A 23,151-nucleotide genomic window follows, 5' to 3' on the forward strand; every position below is an offset into this window, starting at 1 on the left:
TTCCCAAATTCATTGATTAGTTCTAGTAGTTTTCTGGTGGCATCTTTAGGATTTTCTATGTATAGTTTCATGTCATCAGGAAACAGTGACAGTTTTACTTCTTCTTTTCCCATTTGTATTCTTTTATTTCTTTTTCTTCTCTTATTGCTGTGGCCAGGACTTCCAAAACTATGTTGAATAAGACTGGTGAGAGTAGACATCCTTGTCTTGTTCCTGATCTTAGTGGAAATGCTTTCAGTTTTTCACCATTGAGCATGATGCTTGCTGTGGTTTTGTCGTATATGGCCTTTATTATGTTGAGGTAGGTTCCCTCTATGCCCATTTTCTGGAGTTTTTATCATAAATGGGTGTTGAATTTTGTCAAAAGCTTTTTCTGCATCTATTGAGATGGTCGTATGGTTTTTATCCTTCAGTTTGTTAATATGGTGTATCACATTGATTGATTTGCATATATTGAAGATTCCTTGCATCCCTGGGGCAAATCCCACTTGATCATGGTGTATGATCCTTTTAATGTGTTGTTGGATTCTGTTTGCTACTACTTTGTTCAGGATTTTTGTATCTATGTTCATCAGTGATACTGGTCTATAATTTTATATTTTTGTGATATTGTTTTCTGGTTTTGGTAACAGGGTGATGGTGGCTTTGTAGAATGGATTTTTGGGAGTGTTTCTCCCTCTGCAATGTTTTGGAAGCTTTTGAGAAGGATCAGTGTTAGCCCTTCTCTAAATGTTTGATAGAATTCACCTGTGAAGCCATCTGGTCCTGGACTTTTGTTTGTTGGAAGATTTTTAATTACAGTTTCAATTTCATTACTTGTGATAGGTCTGTTTATACTTTCTAATTCTTCCTGGTTCAGTCTTGAAAAATTGTACCTTTCCAAGAATTTGTCCATTTCTTCGTGGTTGTCCATTTTATTGGCATATAGTTGTTTGTAGTAGTCTCTTATAATCCTTTTTATTTCTGCGGTGTCAGTTGTGATTTTTCCTTTCTCCTTTTTCATTTCTAATTTTACTGATTTGTGTCCTCTCCCTTTTTTTCTTGATGAGTCTGGCTAAGGGTTTTTCAATTTTTTTTATCTTCTCAAAGAAACAGATTTTAGTTTTATTGGTCTTTGCTATTGTTTTCTTTCTTTCTGTTTCATTTATTTCTGCTCTGATCTTTATGATTTCTTTCCTTCTACTGACATTGGGCTTTCTTTGTTCTTCTTTCTGTAGTTCTTTTAAGTGTAGGGTTAGATTGTTTATTTGAGATTTTTTTTGTTTCTTGAGGTGAAATTGAATTGCTATAAACTTCCCTCTTAGAACTGCTTTTGCTACATCCCATAGGTTTTGGGTCATCATGTCTTCATTGCCTTTGTTTCTATGTAGTTTTTTTTTCTTCTTTGATTTCTTCAGTGATCTCTTGGTTACTTAGTAACGCACTGTGTAGCCTCCTTGTATTCGTGTTTTTTACAGTTTTTTTTCCCTGTAATTGATTTCCAGTCTCATAGCATTGTAGTCAGAAAAGATGCTTGATATGATTTCAGTTTTCTTAACTTTTCTGAGGCTTGATTTGTGACCAAGGATGTGATCTAGCCTAGAGAATGTTCCATGGGCACTTGAGAAGAAAGTGTATTCTGCCACTTTTGGGTGGAATATTCTATAAATATCAATTAAATCTGTCTGGTCTGTTGTGTCATTTAAAGTTTGTGTTTCCTTATTTTCTGTTTGGATGATCTGTCCATTGGTGTAAGTGGGGTGTTAAAGTCCCCTACTATTATTGTGTTACTGTCAGTTTCTTCTTTCATGGTTGTTAGCATTTGCCTTATGTATTCAGGTGCTCCTATGTTGGGTGCATAGACATTTATAATTGTTATATCTTCTCCTTGGATTGATCCTTTGATCATTATGTAGTGCCCCTCCTTATCTCTTTTAATAGTTTTTAATTTAAAGTCTATTTTATCTGATACGAATATTGCTACTCCAGCTTTCATTTGAATTCCATTTGCATGGAATATCTTTTTCCATCCCTTCACTTTCAGTCTGTATGTGTCCCTAGGTCTGAAGTGGGTCCCTTTTAGACAGCATATATATGTATGTTCCTGTTACCATTTTCTTAATTGTTTTGGGTTTGTTTTTGTGGGTCTTTTTCTTCTCTTGTGTTTCCTGCCTAGAGAAGTTTCTTTAGCATTTGTTGTAAAGCTGGTTTGGTGGTGCTAAATTTCCTAGCTTTTGCTTGTCTGAAAAGCTTTTGATTTCTCCATTGAATCTGAATGAGATCCTTGCTGGGTAGAGTAATCTTGGTTGTAGGTTTTTCTCTTTCATCACTTTAAGTATATTCTGCCACTCCCTTCTGGCCTGCAGAGTTTCTGCTGAAAAATCAGCTGATAACCTGATGGGGATTCCTTTGTATGTTTTTTTTTTGTTTTTCCCTTGCTGCTTTTAATATTTTTTCTTTGAATTTAACTTTTGTTAGTTTGATCAATATATGTCTTGGTGTGTTTTTCCTAGGGTTTATCCTGTATGGGACTCTCTGTGCTTCCTGGACTTGGGTGACTATTTCCTTTCCCATATTAAGGAAGTTTTCGACTATAATCTCTTCAAATATTTTTTCAGACCCCTTCTTTTTCTCTTCTTCTTCTGGGACCCCTATAATTCGAATGTTGTTGCGTTTAGTGTTATCCCAGAGGTCTCTGAGACTGTCCTCAATTCTTTTCATTCTTTTTTCTTTATTCTCCTCCTCGGCAGTTATTTCCACCATTTTGTCTTCCAGCTCACTTATTTGTTCTTCTGCCTCAGCTATTGTGTTATTGATTTCTTCTAGTGTATTTTTCATTTCAGTTATTGTGTTGTTCATCTCTGTTTGTTTGTTCTTTAGTTCTTCTAGATCTTTGTTAAACATTTCTTGTATTTTCTCAATCCATGTCTCCATTCTGTTACCAAGATTCTGGATCATCTTTACTATCATTACTCTGAATTCTTTTTCAGGTTGATTGCCTATTTCCTCTTCATTTATTTGGTCTTATAGCTTTTTACTTTGCTCCTTCATCTGTGACATATCTTTTTACGGTCTCTCTTTTTTTTTTTTATGAATGGGATTGTGTTCCTCTCTTACTGGTTGTTTGGCCTGAGGCTTCCAACACTGGAGTTTGTAGGCTGTTGGGTAGAGCTGGGTCTTGGTGCTGAGATGAGGAACTCTGTGAGACCTCAGTCTGATGAATATTCCCTGGGGTCTGAGGTTCTCTGTTAGTCCAGTGGTTCAGACTCGGAGCTCCCACCACAGGAACTTTGGCCCAACCCCCAGCTCGTGAACCAAAATTCCACATGCTGCATGGGGTGGTGGTTCACTTGGGGGTTCCTCCCATCTCCTCGGGCGTCAGGATCCCCCACCAGTGGCCAGCAAGCACCCTAGTCGTGAGGAGACACTAATTCGGCGTCTTCCCACACCACCGTCATCTCAACCAATTAATTTAATTGCATTCTGTATTATGAGGCATTTAAACAAACAGAAATAGGGAAAGGAGGTTAATGGATGCCAGGGTGAAATCTGAGATGGGAGCCAGGGCAGGGCTCATGTTTTGGCTGGAAAGAAGTAATTGGTAGTATAATCCTCAGGGCTGAGGATTGCCAGTCAACTCCACAATTTCTTTTGTATTTCTTTACCTAAATTTGTCAAAGCTTTTCATTTTCTTAGTCTGCTAGGGCTGCTGTAATAAAATGCCATAGCCTGGTGACTTAAACCATAGAGATCTATTTCCTCTCAGTTCCGGAGGCTGGAAAGTCCATGATCAAGGTGCCGGCTGATTTGGTTTCTGGTGAGAGCTCTCTTCCTGGCTTGTAGATTGCTGCGTTCATGCTGTGTCCTCAAAGGGGGAGAGAGAGTGAGCTTGAGAGTGCTCTATGGTGTCTCTTCTTATAAAAACACTAATCCCATCATGAGGGTCCCACCCTCATGACCCCATCTAACCATAATTATCTCCCGAAGAAGGCCCATCTCCAGATACCATCACATTGGGGATTAGGGCTTCAACATATGAATTTGGGAGACACCCAAACATTTAGTCTATGACAGTCATGTTAGCCCAACTTTCAAACATGTTGAAACTCAAGTGCTTTTTAGAGGGTTAACCCTTTAATTAATTATTAGTCATTTATACCAAAGTACCAAGAAGGATCTGAGAGTATGTTTTGATAGGAGGGTCAGAGAAGTGATTAAGAAAGCTAGGATAAGAAAGGTAGGATATAGAATAAGGGAAATAAATTTGTCCTCTGTCAACCAGGGAATACTACTGCTAGGAATTAGGAAGCACATTGAATCCAACTAGGTAGGGGCAAAGAGAAAAGTGGTTTTGTTTGCTGGATCTATGCGCTACTCATGGAAAGGTTAAAACATGGATGGTTTTGAAATATATTGAATCTGGTACTAAGGACATTCAACTTTTTGGTTCCACAGAGAACAAAACTCTAATGCTCACTAACCACATATGGTTATTTAAACTATAAGTTAATCAAATAAGATAAAAACTCAGTTCCTCATTCACACCGGCCACATTTCAAGTACTCGATATGACATGTGGCTAGTGGCCCCTGCATTGGGCATGCAGAAAGGTCTGTTGGACATTGCTGCTCTAGAGACTTCTGAGGCCCAGATAAGGCAGAGAGATCATCCTGCTGCTTGTTATATAAACACACACGCAAACAAGTACACATGCCATGACAAGCCATAGGGTTATGACTGCTCAATATGCCGTGTCCATTGCTTGAGATGGATCGCAGCAGTAGGTGTCATTTGGGGGCTTTTGATGGCTTCTCTACTGTTTTCCCTCATTTTCCTATTTGATGCTAAGTTATACTTTTGTCTAATTCACAGAGAACATCAGAGAATATGCAGTGAACTTTAGCAGCACTATCATTAAAATCAGTTGCCACAGATAGGTTGTATTTCTTATTTTCAATTCTGAAATACTATACATATATACACACACATATATATGTATATATACACACACACATACATACACACATAAACACACACATACATGTTCTGTTCATAAATGTTGTTCATACATATATGTACACACACCTATACCCCTATATATATATATACACACACATACATATATGCACATATGTATGTATATAAAATGATTAGTAGTAAAATGGGCATTCATGTACCTCCCACCCAGATTAAGAAACAGAACAAGTATCTCCCCTTAGCCCTCTCCTACCAAGATAATCCCAGTATACAGATTTTTGTACTTGCCATTCTCTTCATAGGTATATATTTGTCATCAATATATGCATCCCTAATTCAGATAGAGTGGCTTTGAAACACCAAGTAGCAGTCCTAAACCTCCCTCTGCAAGGAAGCGATGATGCTTTCACTTTTAGTTGAAGGCTTTCGAGAGAGCTGAAAAGAGTCTCTGGATTACTGTCTGGCTTTGGCTTCCCTGAGAGTGCCTATGAGCCCATTCTATGAGAATTTAGTGGGCAAGGTCATGACTGCATTCTGGAAAGCATTTGGCAGGGTGTTAAGGTGGGTTCTAGCTATCAAGTGGAACTATGGTTAGAGGGGATGGACTTCTTTGAATTTTTCTGCCTCACCATGACCTAACTCTTTCTCTCAATAACAGGTTAAGGCAGAGCACATCTGGGGATGATTGTAAGAAACTGGTTCAGACTCACTTAGACATTCTATCCTTTGGTTGAAAAATAACTCTCCAATGTTGATGAGACTCAATGGTTGACAGCTCTCTACATCTCTGCCTATTGAGTCAGAGTGCCCCAATATATCTGTCACCCTAGACTCTTCTAGCCCAATCCCCTTAGAGGGTTTTTTTAAAATCTTTTCATTGTTGGATTCCCCATTTGTTATATCCCCTGCATTCCTCATTCTTGTTGCAAACTCAACTTTTGTTGGTGCATGTTCTGCAGTAACTTTTTAGTAGAGGGTGTGTCCTTTATTTAACCCTTGGACTAATTTGATAGTTTGGATTATTTGTAAAAGTTTTATAATTCTGAACACATTGTTTCATTGGTTCTCTGACTGTACAGTTGCCTCTGAGAAGTTTAAAACAGTCTAATCCCTGATCCTTTCTTTGCCATCTAGATTTTCCTATTTGGAAACTTGTAGACTCTTCTCTTTGTTCCCAATATTCTTAAACTTCAAAATAAAATGTCTTTCTGTTGTTCTTTTGTTATTGTACTTGTTGGGCCATTTCAAGTGGGAAACTGATGTTCTTCAGTTCTAAGAAATAGTCTTGATTTTTTGTTTGTTTCTGATAATTACTCCTCTCTCTATTTTTCTCTGGTTTTTAGAACTACTGTTATTGGAATGTTGGACCACTGGACCAGTCCTATTGTTCTTACCTTTTCCCTCCTATTTTCTGCCTCTTTTTATTTTTGCTCTTCTTTTGTGGAGATTTCCTCAACTTCATCTTCTAACCTTTCTATTAAACTCTATTATATCAAATTTCACGAACTTGTTTGTTCTCTGAATGATGCTCCTTTTCCTTTTTCTTCTTCATGTTCTTCATCTTTTAATACAATCATGTGTATATTTCATGGATGGAATGTTTTCTCTTAACTCTGAGGATTCCCCAGAGAAGAGTCTTCAGATCTCTTTCTAAGAAGGTAGGGTTCTGGCTGCCAGCTTTTGGAGAGTCTAGTGAGAGAAGAAAGTTGGGGATCTCTGCATTCTGTAGATGATCAGTTAATCCCCATTTTCTGTGAAGTAACTCCACCTACCAAGAGTGGGTGGTGGAATCTAGTGATTTAATATCCAGTGCTTCTTATTTTAGCTTCAACTGATGTTGCCAGTTTGCACATCTTCCGAGGGTTTTGAAGTGTAAATTAGTTCTTATCTATCCCCACCCATAGTCTAGGATTAGACTCTATAGGGGCTCTGAGTCAGTTACCAATTTTCCATATGCTTTATTCATTACCATTTTCTCCTCACTGTTTCTCCTCTTTTTTTTGTTGGTTTATGTCTTTTTAAAATTCATGTGCTGTAATTTAGTAGCATTTCTGGTGCAGGAGAAGTAAGTGTGTGTTAAATCTGCCTTCTTAATCTAGAAACCAGCTTGTTCTTGATTGCTTAGTTAGAACTTGTAAACTCCATTTGACCCCTGCAATGAAAGTTCCATTATGTACTATAGGTTGAGTAGCGACTGATGCTTATTGGAGTCAAATAAAATCTCCAAGGCTAAAATCAGATGAATCATCAAGATCAGGAAGAGTAATGCTAATGCTTGGGTGATAAGTAGTCTCCCTGCTCCCAATTAAGATGAAGGAAACTTCAGTGAGGTTTGGCAGTTGGTTGTCAGCAGTGTAAAAGGAAGGTGGTAATTTTCCACAAGTTTCTGGTTTCTCTTCACCATGTAAAGTCTCAAATGGAAGTGTCAGATTACAATATTTTTGTACTACAGTTATCTTTACCCTCAAGGAAAGAGTAGATGCTAGCTTTAAGTAAACAGGATATAACTTATGGAACTACTACCAGCTAATCCTTGTAGTATGATAAATTGAAAGATAGATGATTGGATGTACCATTTTCTAGCTCAAGATGCTCAAAAGTTAGTAAAGGGAGTGAGGGAAAGATAGCATTGATGATCTGGTTATTCATTTTTAAATATAGTATTGTATTTAATCTTCACAAAATCCTAGACGATACCTATTCTAAATACTATAGCCTTCAATCCAAGGATCAAAGGAATTGAGGAAGTTGCAAGACCAAACAGCAAGCATGAGTCATTTGTAAGACCAAAGCAGCACTGGGATTTGAATCCAAGAGAGAATGACTGTAAATTCTTTCTGTACCTTCATAGGATAAATTTGACAACAGTCGTCAGTAATCATGCTATGAAACTGTGGTATAGGATGCCATTTTTTTTTTTTTTTTTACCCCAACTGAATAGCTAATATCAATCAAATACACCGTTTCTCTTCATCAGCTTCTTGAGGAATAAGCAAAGTTGCTGACTTTATACCCTTAGTAGAAATGAATGACACATCTTTGAAAACTTTTTCCTAGACATTCATTATTTTAGGTCTGGAATATCCAATCTCTAATTGTAGTTTAAAATATCTGCTACCAAGTATATTGGATTTATGGCCAGACTAACTTCAAGCATTGATAGTCAGAGGGGTTGACCAGATTCCTGCATTTCTATATAATGTGTCTCCTCATTTAAGTAAATAGGTAAATATTAATGAAATTTTATTTCTCTATATTTGCACATTTGAAATTAAGAGAAAGATTCTAACATGGATTCTCATGATAATTATAGCTGTATTCTATTTCCACAACCTTTGATTTACTTTCTAGGCTAAAATTCTAGGTTTTCCTCATCATTCCTCAAGTATTAGAAATCCTTATTCTTCTCTTACTTAAGTAGGTCACCTTATTTGGACCTATTTAATAGTCTAGCTGAGGATGATTACTTTAGTCACTACTATTAGGGATCTCTTTATTGAATTTCCCTTTCATTCCTTTCAAAGATGCATGATTACCATACTGAAGACTTCTTGGATATTTCTGTATATATTCAAAAAAGGAGAAAAATTATTTTTCCAGATTATTATTCCCCCAAACATGTGATACTTACATGGTTCCTCACCCTTTTACTTGCTGTTCTCTTGCTTAGCTTCTGGAAGAATAGGCAAAGGCAAGCGCCAACCCAATGCACACTCTCTGCTCCTGCTCCAAACCCTTCTTCTTTGTCTATCCTGGAAAGTAGACTTAGCTCTTAAAGACACACTTTCTCTTTCTCACTTGAACAGGCCCTAAGCCTGTCTTCCTCCTCCCCCTTCCCCACCTTTTTTTTTTTAAAAAAAACAAACTTTTATTGAATACCTACCAGACATTGGGGTTGTAAAAGGAAATAAGTCTTATTCCGGTGAGAGAGACCATACTGATTCATAGGCTTATGTAGTTCTGCAAGATGATGGATGCCTTCCAGCTTATGTTTGAAGCACTTTGGGAACCTAAAGGTACGAGCTAGTGGTATTAGTGGAGCTAGTGGTTCCCTAGTGGAACCAGTCTAGGAGGTAATGTTGAGAAGCAAACTCTGTATCTTTTTCTCTAGACAACTCTTGCTTCTCTAAGAGACCAGTGGGGCTCCATATCCTTCAGAGAGCCTCAAATCCACCCTCCAGGCAAGACTATTTCCTCTCTCCTATAGCTTTCAAGTGACTAAGTTCATACATTTACCATAGCCTATGTTCCATTTATTATTTTTTATATGTGTGTCTTTTCTACAACTTGGTGAGTTCCTCAGGATTTTCCCATGCATTTAAATCTGTTTTATTCTCTGTATAATTCATTTTTAAAGCCCTAGCACTTTGCATTTTCAGATCTATTTATTGATGATGAAGCTTTAAAAATTCAATGAGTGGGGCTTCCCTGGTGGCACAGTGGTTGAGAGTCCGCCTGCCGATGCAGGGGACACAGGTTCGTGCCCCGGTCCGGGAAGATCCCACATGCTGAGGAGCGGCTGGGCCTGTGAGCCATGGCTGCTGAGCCTGCGCGTCTGGAGCCTGTGCTCCTCAACGGGAGAGGCCACAACTGTAAGAGGCCTGTGTACCACAAAAAAAAAAAAATTCAATGAGTGAAAGATTTTTAAAAATCTTTAGTGGACACAACTGTCCTGTCATCTCCTTGTTAATCTCTAGTTGGTTGCTTCAAGATTTTGAAATATTTTTTAAATCATGGGTTTAATAGTATAACTGAATTTTTAAAATCAGAAATGTACACATACATTTTTTGTTTGAAGTTTTGGGAAGGAGACTATTTTCAGTTTTTCAGGAATCTTGTGGTTATATCTGAAGCAGGAATTTCTATCCACTAAAGCCATTGTATGACATTTACCACCACCTGAAAAAGGTATTTAAGGCATGTAACAGCTTCTCCTCATTGTTTTCTGAAGCCCTGCTGCTACCACATTTACACTGACCGTCTTTAAAATCACTTGGATTTTTAAGCTATGAACCTTCTAGAAGCTTTTTTTTTTAATGTTTCTTGCCTATTTCATTCTGGCATTGGCCACCAGGTAACAACAGTGCCTTGAGTAGCTTGAGTCTCTTAAATAGGGAACTGTTGCAAAGTGACATAAAGATTAAGCCCCATGCATTTAAGAGGGAAAGGGGTAAGTGTCCAGCATCATGATTTTTTAATTCCTCTCTGGTACTTTGGCTCTTGCAAATACAGACATAAATTAGCAGCTGGCTGTGAACAGCCTCTGGCCCTGTCAGTCTACTGTTTCCATGACATTGTACCTCTTATCAGGGCCACTAAGACAAAATGAAATGAAGGCTGGCCACGTGGCAAGGGGCAACACGGATCATGCAGGGAAAGAATATGAAAACTGCATAAGTAAAGAGACTGAGCTCGTAGAAGAGGTGCCGGGAGATAGTGAAATATCCAAAAAACCAATTATATTTATGAGAGGTCTTTTTTAACCATAAAAAATGCATTTATACCAAAATAGAAAAATCAAATATGTTATTTTAGATTTTTCTCTTTCCTTCACCCTTAGCCATCCCTCTGGGTATTCTAGTTGTGCGTGGAGACTGTGATTTGGAGACTTGCCGTATGTACATAGATCGCCTGCAGGAGGTGAGTTTCTTTAGCCAATAATTTATTCTGCTCAGTTTTCCATTTTTGTCAGTAATTACCAGCCATCTATATTTACTTCTAAGATGATGCATTTGGGGAGGAAATGGAAATATGGTGGCCTTGTCTTTCTTGTCTCTTAAGCATACACCGCATCTTCTCCCTCCCCATCCCCACTGCTGTTTTTCCTCCTCGGGTGGTTGGAGTGGGAAAGGTTGATTAGGTTAAGTATAGCACCACGTTGCTCCAGTGTGATCCATAGCTATAGCCTGGAGCTCCTTGTCTTGCCAGACAGCTCACCTGTGTTTTTTGAACTATACAGAATTTCAAAGGGCACTGATAAATAATAAAGGAAAACAGATTTGGCGTTACTTAATGTTTTGCATCTAGTACAGACTTCTGTCAGAGACAGCTAGATTTGTTTTTAAATGTAACTTCTACAGGAAAGAAAAACCTATATTTCAAAAGAATTTGTGTCAGAACACAAAGGAATAATCTATTATTTTTTTCTCAATCTGGTCTTACCATAGAGAAAGAGAAAGGAGGAGGTCTCATATGTGACATTCCCATGAACTTGAACTGCACCAGCAAAGCCAGGAGAACCCAGATCCATCACTGCAGTGGTCATGGGTTGTTTTTGCAAAATTTCAAGGGAGAGTATTCAGTGTCTTGTTCTACAAATGGCGAAAAGCATAAACAGCCACTTCTTTGTCTTTGTTTCTTGGTGAAAGATGCACATTAGAATCACTTTTCTGGGATGTGGTCTAGACATTTATATTTTTAAAGCTCTTGCGTGATTTTGATAAATACCCCAAGATGAGCAACTCTCTTCCAGACAACACATTATACATAAGTAAATATCACAAATAAAGAAGATATATAGTGTTTAAAATCCCTTCAAATTGTAGCTACTTAGCTTTGAACATTAGAGTCTGTTTCTCTTGGTGGAAATAAACTCAGGTAGGAGGCATAAAGGAATGTAAAAATTACTAATTTTTCTCTTCAGCATTGTGAAGGATAGAGATGGAACTGGGAATGTAGAATATTTTGAGATAGTTGCCAAACTGTGAATACTAATAAGGGTGAGAGAAGAAAAGTCAACAAAGTTTATACTTGTGGCTTCACTTGGCTATTTTTACCAAAGATAAATTTAACGTGTAAAAATTTGTGAACTTTTTAACATGTGACTCAGGTCCAAATCAATCCTAGAACATATAGTAACTCATATTTTCAAAATAATGTTGGTCTTTTATTGTGGAACTTCCCTCAAAAAAAACCCCAGCAATAAAAAAAGTGACTCATAATTGATACCAAGCTTTTTTTTTTTTAAACACTTGGGTAACTTAAGATTCCACAGTAGCAAAATATATGACTGATGAATTGACTTTGTTGAAAATTAACTTACTGTTATGCTTATCACACCAATATTCAACAACTAAAAGTAGGATTCTTAAAAAAAAAATTGAAAAAAGGAAAGAGCAAGCACAAATAAAGAGGAAAAGTTTTGAACTTGGGCTCAGAGAGTAAGTTGATAAAGCCTGTGGGAAGCAGGTACCCAGGTAGCCAGGATTGCTGACATCTGTAAATAGAATCACTATGCTCGTTAACAAGGAAGCCTGCAGGACATGACAGTGATGACAATTTAGTTATAAAACTTTATAAAGGGAGCCTGGCTCTCAGAATCTTCCAGTAAAGCCTCATTAATTTCAACCCTGTTAATTTGCACTTCCTGATAATGCAGAGCTGGACAGTGATTTTTTCTTTTCAGTCTCTGAAATCCTGTGTTTGCCAAGCAACTTGTCAGTATAAACACAATTATCGTGACAGTATGTTTTTGGTCTTAGATAAATAAATTCTTCCTAAGTGCCTAAGGGGCCTTAAGTAGCTTACTGCACAAACCAAAAGTCCAGGTGCAAGTTAACTAGGATCCCCATTTATTACAACAAAATCGCCTGTCTTTTACTTTTGGTCTTCTCTATCCTTGAAATTATATCACTTACCTCTAAACGCTATTTAGGATTTATAAGTTTCAATAGCTAAATGGCCTTTCTTCTCTTAGTCCAACTGGGTGTGCTTTTATTATTTTTGGCATTATCTTCTTTGTTTAACCTTGGGGGACTGGGGAGAGTAAGATGCTTTCCAGATGGGCTTAATAATATAAAATTGGGCGTTTAGTGATGGAGTTGAGGCAGTTTGTTCAAACTAATCTTAAGGTGTATGGGTTATTTTTTTTTTTTTTTCCATTTTCTCATTAGGACCTGCAGTCAGTTTCTTCTGGCTCCCAGAGAGTTCATTACCAGGTAACATATAATTGACTCTCCTTGTTTCTTACATTCCATCCAAAAGAAGTCCATCTGTCAATTAATGTCTCATTTGGATTAGAGTCCATATCCTCCCCTAGGGATAGAGTTCACTCCAAGAACCAAGATGAAGTTGGCATTCTGATTATTTTGCATTTTCCTGCAAAATGGACAGTCCTAGTCTAGTGCAAACTTGGGCTGTGGCTGTTCTCCCAGATCATTTAGGAAAGATTATAAAATGAAGGGCTTTCAGTGCCAAATACTAGAAAACTCAACTCAAACTAGCTTGACAGGGAGTCTGTTGGTTCACATCAGCACAAAGTTCAGATGCAGGGTGGATTTTGTGTTCTGTTGGTTTTTCTGCTCTGTTCTCCGTTTTTTGTCACATTTCACCTCGGCACAAGATGTTTTCCTGGTCCAAGATGGCTGCCAGTAGCAACCGGGGCTGTGTGTTTCGCATTCACATCCAGGAAAGTAAAATCCCTGCTTCTGCAACCATGAAACCAACTTTCTAAAATGCAATCTGTTTGTCCCATCCTGATCTCTTGGACAGGATCCGATAAACCCAGCCTGCCTCTCTCTAATAACCCACATCCAGTTCCTGGGAGAACGCTCAGGGACCTTTGCCCCAACACTCTTTGGGAGTGCAGTCTCTTCCCCACTTTCCCACCCTTACTGTGCGGTACAAGCCCCTCCAGCCATCCTCTTCCCATTAGATTTCCCAGGCGTGATTAGGATACCAATGCACAGCATCACCCCAAACTGGAAGGGGCGTATGCAAAGCTGTCTGAGTCGTCCCATAAAAGCCCTTCTCTCTGAGAAGCCCAGTACCCTTGCCGGCTAGGAGGGGTGTGTGGGAGTCACAGCATGCTCATGACACCCTCCAAATAAATCTTCTCCTAGACCCTCTATACCTCTCTCCATGTGGGGGAAGGACTTAAAATGTCTAAATCTGGCAGCACCCCACTTTGGGTTTTGGTGTCTATTACACTACACCTGAAACCCCTAGTTAAGCATCCTTTTGCCAAAACAGCAAAAAACAACTATTAAAAAAAAACCCTCTGTGCCTTGTAGCCTCTAGGTGACTTTCTTCCCCTGCCAGTCGATAGCCTGTACCCTCAGTCAAAGCAGCCTGATTGTCCTGAGGCTGGATGACAAAAATGGCCTGGTGTTCTTGTTTGTGTGTTTATTGCTCAAAGTACCCCACTATTCCAGAGTCCTGTCTTCCGTCTGGCTGCAATAGAAAGGATGAGAATTCACTTAGGGTGTGTTTACAATGAGAAAATAAAGTCTACTTCTCGGACTGTTTTTTTACCAACCATTAGAAGACAAATTTCTACTTTATTTTTTAGATAGAGCACAACATTTCTTGTATCCATTATTTGCATATTTACCTGGAGCCACTATCTAGGTGTCATTTTCTTTTTTAAAGTATAGTATTTTTAAAGTCGGAGCTGATTTCCACCCTTTAAGGATTGGCACTGGTAGCTATAAGATTTTAAGGGTCTTCTTTTTTAGAATTTTTAATTTTTACACATGGACATTTTAAACCTTTGCAGTTGAACCGAAGTATCTAAAACATTTATTCTGATTAGTTTTATGAAACTGATACATTTCTTTATTATCCCGGCCTATTCAATGTAGTCATTTTGGCTTAAGAGTTTTGATATTGGGATATTTTCTACCATGTTTTCTTTATGCCATGTTTGTACATATCCACAGATATCAGGGGATGGTTGAGACTCTAGAATATGATAAGGATATTGATCTTATTGATTATTTGTTAATAAAAACATGCAGAAGGATTAATGGTACTTACCTATATTAAAATCTTTCTGTTTTTTGTTTATTTGCAGTAAGGTCAAACCCTGGTGTCAAAACTGCTGCATTATAAATGTCACTTCAAAAGTGACATTTATCCTATGTGGTCAGTGCACAAAAGGTTTGTGCACTGACCACATAGGATAACCAATGCAGCGATCAAAGATGAGTTTCAGGAGTGTTACTTCGCCCCACACCCCTCCTTGAAGAATTATAACAAGCAGGAGCCTTTTGGGTATTAAGAGAAGGTTGGAATAAGAGGTCTAGGGACACCCCAGAACTGCGCATTAAGCAGGAAGTTTAACTGAGGGAGACAGTGTTTGAATTAGCGTGGCCTGAGAGTAGGGAGAGGGTGGTGAGGAAATTTCCTAAGCAGAGCGACAGAGAGCTGGTTGAGGGAAGGAGTGAGGGGATATAAACTTTCCCATTTGGCTGGGATCTTGGGCAGACAGGACAAGGAATGAGTTGGAGGGATGGTGAATAAAGAGTTCTTTTTTGGCTATAGCAATCTTAATATGCCTATTAGATGCAAGAGGTTTTGGTGAGTAGAAAATTGGATGTATGACTTTCAAAGCTTATTGAAAAAATTCAGGCCTCGACATAGAAATCTGAGGGTCCTTAGCAAATGAATGGTATTTGGTTGAAACTACGGGGCTGGAGTTCACTCAGGGAGAGTTTGCATAAAGAAAAGGGCCCAGGGCTTCCCTGGTGGTGCAGTGGTTGAGAGTCCACCTGCCAATGCAGGGGACACGGGTTCGTGCCCCGGTCCAGGATGATCCCACATGCCGCGGAGCGGCTGGGCCCGTGAGCCATGGCCGCTGAGCCTGCGTGTCCGGAGCCTGTTGCTCCGCAACAGGAGAGGCCACAATAGTGAGAGGCCCGCGTACAGCAAAAAAAAAAAAAAAAGAAAGAAAGAAAAGGGCCCGTTGTCATATTTGTCTACTGAGTGGTGAAGAAGAGCACAAGTTTAAGAGAACAATCAGTCCAAAAGGGTCATGGAAACAGATGGGCAGCTGGAAATCCAGGAGAAGGTGGTATCATGAAAACCAAAATTGAAATGTGTTTCAAAAAAGGAAGAAGTAATGAAATGTGTCAGATGGTGTGGAGAAGCTGAGATGACATAGACTGATTTCTATATTTTCCCGAGGGTACGTATAAAATACATGGGGGAGGTGTATTAGTTTTATGTAGAAAGTGACAAAACCAACTGGCAGGAAATTTAGCACTAGATCTTGTGTTTCCTAATGCAGAAACTGGTAATATCAGCATCTCTAGTCTGCGTCAGTGAGAGTTAGAGGGCGATTAGGAGAAAGACCTGTAAGAAACATGGACGGCAAAAAGCCTTCAATGCTTTTTAATGACCTTTCTTATGCATGCAATGGAGCTAAATATACTTGAGAATCAACTGTGATGGAATGAATAAACACCAGTAAGTTTAAAAACTTGAGAAATTCCAGTGGGCTCACTAATTTGCAGTTGGGATTTTAGCTGACGGTTTTCTAAGGCTAGAAGAAACTCAAGAGAAAATCAGCATTTGGAAAGGTGTACAAGGGCCCAAGACACCTTATTAGTGAGCCATATGGCATTTCCCAGCCATTTAAGCATTTCTTTGCTTTGGATTCTTCCTTTCCCGAATTCATAGTGAATTGCCAACAAAGTACTAGGTCTCAAAAATGACACCTTGTATTAACCTAACAAGGCATAATAGGTTATACAAGAATATGCTGGATATTTATAGCCTGCTGAATATTCCTGCCTGCACCATCTCTGAGGTCAAAACACTAAGGCCCCTCCATCCTAATGCATCTCCTGTAACCCGTAACTGATAAGTTATAACTTGACAAGCAAAATGCACTGCGCTTGCAGATTCGGGATACTCTTGAGCTTGGCAAATAAACTAGAATTCATAGGGAAATTGGACTCTGCATACCTATTTAATGAAGATGCTTCCTGAAGCCACCTACTATGAAATTATTCCTTCTCTGCTCCCTCCCTGGACTTCTTTATGTCCCTTCTTAACTCCAAGTCATAAAGTTACTAAGGAATAGAGGCAGATTCATTCTAGTGATTGTCAACTGGGGGAGATTTGCCCCTCATATGGGACATTGGGCAATTTGGACATTTTTGTTTGTCATGACTAGGGGACATGGTACTACTGGAATCTACTGAGTAGAGGTCAGGAATGCTGCTAAACATGTCACAATGCACAGGACAGTCCCCTACAACAGAGAGTTATCTAGCCCCCCAAATGTCAGTCGTGATGGGTTTAAGAAATCCTGAGTCATTCTGATGGCTCTCAGGGCATGACTGGGGACCAGGCAGATGAAAGTGCTAGAGGAAGAAAGAAAGTGGGAAGAAGAGCAGGAGGAATAAAGGAAGTAGAAAGACATATCTGTGGATATGGTGGAGCAATGGGACCAGGAACAGTTAGGGGTGTTGTAGACACTCAGGGTTTCCCCGTTTCTATGGGGTACAACGTAGTTGGCACACAGAATGAGCTAATACTTTGAGGTGTTAATAAATACAGTAGGACTCAATAATAGGTGAAATTGGATCTATTCAGGTGATTCCTCCGCTTTAAGAATTCATTTACTTAGGGCTTCCCTGGTGGCGCAGTGGTTGAGAGTCCGCCTGCCGATGCAGGGGACACGGGTTCGTGCCCCGGTCTGAGAAGATTCCACATGCCGCGGAGCGGCTGGGCCCGTGAGCCATGGCCGCTAAGCCTGCACATCCGGAGCCTGTGCTCCACAACGGGAGAGGCCACAACAGTGAGAGGCTCGGGTACCGCAAAAAAAAAAAAAAAAAAAAAGTTCATTTACTTAGAATAGCACTCGAATGGTTGGAATGTTTCACAGTAGAGATAACAGTTTCAAAAAGTTCTTCCTTCCTTTAGAGGCTTTACAGCTTTCACTTTCACAAGAAAACACTCCTGATCAGATCTGAGTCTACAGCCATTTGTTCATCCTTTCATCTCTTTTTTTTTCTTTCCTGCATACGTGCTCTTCTCCTGGAGGATAGGTCCGTGTTATAGTCCATCAGAGCTCTGTCTAGTCCTAGGCAAGCAGCCTGTGCCCACAAATATTTGATTTATTCTCCTTCCCTTCATACTGGCTGCCCTTATTCATCTCTCTCTATTATCTGAAATCTCTTCCTCCTTAATTTGTTTTCTGGATTCTAGAAGAGTCTGAATGGATGGGTGGAAACAAGTTCAAGGGAGTCCCCCTGGGAATTACTCTATCTTGTCTTAGGGAAGGACAGGAGTTAGCTAGGAAATTTGGTGCATGTTGTTTTTTTTTGGGGGGGGGCTAGATCAAAACTGTCAGAAATGGCTCAAATGGAGAATTAAAGTAAGACTTGCCTGGGGCCAGGTCTGTTTGCTGTTACAAGTGAAGGCAAGACAACACACACACACACACACACACACACACACACACACACACACACACACACACACACACACACACACACACACACACACACACACACACACACACACACACACACACACACACACACACACACACACACACACACACACACACACACACACACACACACACCTGCTATTGTTGTTAATGGAAGACTTTCTCACCAGAAGCGGGCTCTTGAAAATGTTGGAATCTCTCTCATTTCCATCTTGTACCACACCATCACTGTTTCTTCATCTTTCAAAGCTGGGTTGGTAATGGCTATTCCATTTCTGCACATTCTTCTGCTGCAGGAGTTGTGGGTGGTAAAGCAGTAGGTTTGAAGAGTGAGAGTTTTGAAAGACAAAACAAAACAGTAGCAAGTCCATTAAGTGGGACTGTAGTTGGACACAGATGCATAAATGCACATTTCTAATCATCCCTGATGGTCTATTCACCAAGAATGAAGAGATATTGATATACAACTTGGTGATGGAAAGAGAGAAAAAAAATGATTGAATAGATGGGTTGAGTGCAGAAAATATCAAGGCAGGCAGAGGAGAAATTTGGATGGATACGTAAGAAATTTGGATCTATACATAAGACATTTAAAAGTAGTGATTATTGAGTAGACATTGTTCAGTGAAGCAGAAATTCCCAATTCAAAGGAACCTCTAGTTTGCCTCTGCATACATCTTCCCTAAATTTTATGAAAGAAAAAGAATTTCATTCGCAGTAAAGGTGTCGTTAAATGCTAGGTGAATATTGCTTAATTGGATAACCTACTGGAGTGTATAATGGGGCTGCTGCGGAATCATTAAATTATGTGTGCATCAGCTCTGAGTAATTGAATGTAAATTAAGGGCAAGTTTGGCATATGCGGTTCACATAATTTCCCTATCCATTACATATAATTCATGCCAGTTGACTTTCAAAAATATATGTAAGAAATATCAGGTTTGCTTTTGTGCGTGCTATATTTTTAGCGTGAGAAACAGATTTTCCACTAGCATACATCAAAAGAGAAAATGCACATATCAGGGATTTTTGAAATGCATAGTTTTGTTAATAGTATTTATTTAAAGAGCATGCAATTTTAGAAGACAGAAAGGAGCATGGTTATGTCCAAGGTTATATCATTCTGCCTACACTGTAGAGCAATGACAGTTGCGTTCATCTAAATCATACCATTTATATGAAGAAAAATAAAAGGTCACAAGATGAGCAAGTCAAGTATCTTATCTCTTTGCTGAATCATTGATTTGATTATGCAGTTTGAGCGGACTGAGGAGACGAGAAGCCCTAAACTAGTACTGAAGGCTGTTGATGTGATTGTTAGTGGCACAGCTCAGGGGATTATGTGACTGTCTCCTGAAATGTAGCTGTTTCACACAATCACATTTCTCAAGTGTCTACAGTCAGATACTGTTGAAAGGTGCATATTTTTGAGTTTGTTTTCTGGCTCCATCAGAAATTGTCTTTGTACATTGACTTTAATGTGCAGCATTCACAAAGCAAACATATGACTGACCATTCTCTTCACTGTCGCTGGCAAGGATGTTGCCACGTCCATCGTAGTGGGTCCATGAGACTATGGGTCCATGGCCCCATGAAATCCTGGGGGCCAGCCTTGACCTCCTGCTAGGGGCTATTTTGTTTCCTTATATCCCCTTTTCCTGCTCAAGTCTGACTCCTGGTCTGCACTGTGCTGCTGGTCACCCTCCTGCTGCCCCTGAATCCAGGATTTCTTAACGCCAGGGTCACCCACTCTACCTGTGTGCCAGGCCCTCTGTGAGGACACAGGTTACCTGATGTAATACCTACAGTGCGTTAGCAATGTGAGTTAAGGCAACACCACAGCAAGTTTTTCCTTAACCTCTAGACTAACATCACTACCACTCGCGTGTATTCTGATTCTCTTTTTTGAGTAGGAGAAACGGGTATAGGTAGACAATCTGCGGGAGTTACGTGAGTACAGAAGACTCTCATCATCTCTGCGGTTGTCATTAGTTGGTACCATCAGAGTATAAAGAAGTTTACAGATCTTGGCTTTGGGTTATTGCGAATTCCTTTTTGACAATCTGCTTCTCTTTATTCCTGCTCTACTTTTAATCCACACAGTATACATTCATCTTTGATATTAAGGTCCTCAAGGTATTTCTCTCTTTTTTTTTTTTTCATGGAAAGGCATTTTATTTTAAATATAGCAGTGTGTCAATCCCATGTCAGTCCCAAACTCCCAATCTATCCCTCCCCCGACCCTTCCCACCTGGTAACCGTAAGTTTGTTCTCTAAGTCTATGAGTCTATTTCTGTTTTGTAAATAGGTTCATTTGTAACTTTTTTTTTAATTCCACATATAAGCAATATCATATGATACTTGTCTTTCTCTGTCTGATTTACTTCACTTAGTGTGATAATCTCCAGGTCCATCCGTGTTGCTGCAAATGGCATTATTTCATTCTTTTTAATGGCTGAGTAATATTCCATTGTATATACCTACCACATCTTCTTTATCCATTCATCTGTCAATGGACATTTAGGGTGCTTCCATGTCTTGGCTATTGTAAACAGTGCTGCAGTGAACATTGGGGTGCATGTACCCTTTCAAACCATGTTTTTCTCTGAATGTATGCCCATGAGTGGGATTGCTGGGTCATATGGTAGCTCTGTTTTTAGTTTTTTAAGGAACCTCCATACTGTTCTCCATAGTGGCTGTACCAATTTACATTCTCACCAACAGTGTAGGAGGGTTCCCTTTTCTCCACACCCTCTCCAGCATTTATTGTCTGCAGATTTTTTAATGATGGCCATTCTGACTGGTGTGAGGTGATATCTCATTGTAGTTTTGATTTGCATTTCTCTAATAATTAGTGATTTTGAGCATCTTTTCATGTGCCTCTTAGAGACATTTCTCAAGGTATTTCTCTTGACTTTCATTAGCTACTTGTGTCATGAAGTCTGCCAGGTTTTATAATCCTGGCTTATCTTAGTTTTCCGGTTGCACATAATTCTAGACTTCTGCTTGGTTTTTAACTGCCCACCCAAAGTAGACCTTATGACAGTACTTTCTGGTGTGTACCCTTTTGTACCTTTCTCCACATTGATACAAAGTTACACACATAGATGTACATCATACACATATGGGGGTTTGTTGGTTTTTGAAAAAAAATGGATTTACATTTCTTATGCACTCACTATACATATTATACCACAATTTATTTTTAACAGTAATATACCATGGACATTGTCTTGCTAATACATGAAGCTATAACTCAGTCTTTTAAAACTGCTCCTCTGTTTCATGATATAGATTTAACCTTATCTCTGTGGATAGACATTTATGTTGTATACAGTTTCTGCCTGAAAAAACAATGTTGCAATAAGCATCATTGTACAGATTTGAATATAAAGTTGTGGCGGAATTGTAACTGTATCACATGCTAAACCATCTGTTAATGTTCGTCATACTTGTATAGAGTTTCTAATTGCAGTCACATAATACATACAGTGAAGCTATCTAAACTCTATAATCAGAATTTTCTTTACATGAATGTAGTCTCAGTTCCTTGTCTCTGGACTGTCTGTCTCTGCTGTTCCCATTGATTACCATATTTCTAGGGGATTCTTAAGCAGATGGGTACATGGGGGTGGAGAGTAGGTAGTAACATGGCTGGGGAATTTGAGGGAGGAAAAATTCCGAGTTACCAGGCAGTGAACTACCTGTTAAGAAATACTGAAGATTAGTTTAACAGTTAACAAAAGCTGAAGCTATGGAAAATTCTTCAACACCAGAGTCAAAAGAAGTCTTCATAACCATTAAGGTCATCCTTTCTTTTGCTTTCCTCATGTTTTTGCTTGAGTTGAGTTAAAAAAAAAAAAAAAAAAAAAAACTTCTCTCAAACTTGACCTATACAAACCCCATCCATCCTTCAAAACCCCAAATGATAGTAATTCCTTTAGAAGCCATAAACCTGGGATTTAAGATTATGGCTTCTGTGGTAAGAGAGGCCTGTATTTGAATTATAACTCTACCACTTAATATCTGGATACTTCTGTGAGTTTACTTAAATTCTCAAAGCTGCAATTCTTCATTTACGGCTTGCTTTTAGATCCCAGAAAAGAGGTTCAGGAAGAATAGTAGAGTAGATGGTAGGAGAAAAGCCAGCTGCTCAGAGAGCTTCAGGTGTTTGATACTCTAAAGGTATTTCAGTACCTTTGAAATAGTCATTCCTATTTTTGTAAGTCTGGATATCATTAAGGCATTTTAATGATTAGAATCTCCTTATTTTGTTGAATCCCCTCTGATATAAACTTTGATTATTTAAATTAGTAGCTTTTTAACCTTTTGGGGATCTCAGATCACTTTGATAATCTATGGAAAGCAGTGGAAAATACACATACATATAGACACACCAAATTTACAGGAAATTGCAGGGAGTTCAAGAATTGTTGAACCCATCTGAAGTGTTTTAAAGAGCTCTATGGCTTTAAAAAATGTTTTCACAGAGCCAACATAACATTCTCTTTAAGCAAAACCCCTTTAAGGAAATTGAGTTATATCAAATGCTTTGTGCATCAAGATACAGAGTAAATAGACGAACAGAAAAATAAGCAAAATAAGTCAGGTACGTACATAAAACTCTCCAGATACACAGACACTCACACGTGAAAATGTATGCAATTATATCAATATTATGTTAACAGCCTGTGATAAGCTGGCTGTGCGGCTGAGGCAATATATCAACCTGCATTTTATTAAACTAAATTATAGCCAGCATTCCTGAATTTGAATATTCTAGCAATAACACTATCAGTCTTTAGGTTTTCAAAATTAAAAAAGCAAGCATTTCTGTATTCTTTCAGAGTCAATTTTTACCTAGGGAAATTCTGATACTTTTCATGGCGGTCTCTGTAGCACATTCGACATCAAAATTCAGAAAGTATCCTCGGTGTTTATGTCCCTTTACTCTTATAGAAGGAAGTCACATTTCTGTTTGACATCTTTGTTTATTAGCCCTCACAGTTGCC

General features: G+C 38.9%; 1 protein-coding gene across 5 annotated transcripts in view; it reads left to right on the plus strand.

The window, feature by feature from the left end:
* DGKI (diacylglycerol kinase iota) overlaps positions 1 to 23,151 on the plus strand; it is a 459,796-nt gene that overhangs the window by 348,005 nt on the left and 88,640 nt on the right. For all 5 annotated transcript variants that reach the window (XR_009565254.1, XR_009565255.1, XM_060305263.1 and 2 more), the window contains 2 exons: positions 10,517 to 10,596; positions 12,849 to 12,893. Coding sequence is in view for 3 of the 5 variants with exons in the window: in XM_060305263.1 (XP_060161246.1) it covers positions 10,517 to 10,596; positions 12,849 to 12,893 (125 nt within the window). In the remaining 2 variants the exon portion in view is untranslated. The remainder of the gene's footprint in view (positions 1 to 10,516; positions 10,597 to 12,848; positions 12,894 to 23,151) is intronic.

The sequence above is a fragment of the Globicephala melas genome, chromosome 9 (assembly GCF_963455315.2).
Source record: "Globicephala melas chromosome 9, mGloMel1.2, whole genome shotgun sequence".
Taxonomy (NCBI): Eukaryota; Metazoa; Chordata; class Mammalia; order Artiodactyla; family Delphinidae; genus Globicephala; species Globicephala melas.